This window comes from Brassica oleracea, chromosome C1 (genome assembly GCF_000695525.1).
Source record: "Brassica oleracea var. oleracea cultivar TO1000 chromosome C1, BOL, whole genome shotgun sequence".
Classification (NCBI taxonomy): Eukaryota; Viridiplantae; Streptophyta; class Magnoliopsida; order Brassicales; family Brassicaceae; genus Brassica; species Brassica oleracea.
Genome location: NC_027748.1, coordinates 7,356,156 through 7,356,565, shown reverse-complemented (window position 1 = coordinate 7,356,565; position 410 = coordinate 7,356,156). Strand labels below are relative to the sequence as shown.

Below are 410 nucleotides of genomic sequence, written 5' to 3'. Positions count from 1 at the left end.
TTTGAAGATGGCAAACAATGGTGTTCCCTTCCAAGTTCCATTGCTCACTAAGAGCAACTATGACAATTGGAGTCTTAGGCTGATGGCTATCCTAGGAGCACATGATGTGTGGGAGATAGTCGAGAAAGGCTTCAATGAACCGGAGAATGATGGTGGTCTATCTCAAACTCAAAAGGATGGTTTGAGGGATTCAAGGAAGAGAGACAAGAAGGCTCTCTGTCTAATCTATCAAGGATTAGATCAAGATACATTTGAGAAGGTTACTGGAGCAAAGACATCCAAAGAAGCATAGGAGAAGCTTCAGACATCATACAAGGGAGCGGAACAAGTTAAGAAGGTACGTCTTCAAACTCTAAGAGGAGAATTTGAAGCATTACAAATGAAGGAAGGAGAACTCATCTCAGATTACT

At 41.7% G+C, this 410-nt stretch overlaps 1 protein-coding gene across 1 annotated transcript; it reads left to right on the top strand.

The window, feature by feature from the left end:
• Window positions 1–7: 7 nt before the first annotated feature.
• LOC106330395 lies at window positions 8–292 on the top strand. The gene has a single exon (XM_013768868.1). It carries the CDS (start codon window positions 8–10, stop codon window positions 290–292), a length of 285 nt encoding a protein of 94 aa, XP_013624322.1.
• The last annotated feature ends 118 nt before the right edge of the window (window positions 293–410 follow it).

Bases quoted from the DNA above. Each gene is read 5' to 3' on its own strand.
- LOC106330395 (XM_013768868.1), top strand. From the start codon at position 8: ATGGCAAACAATGGTGTTCCCTTCCAAGTTCCATTGCTCACTAAGAGC.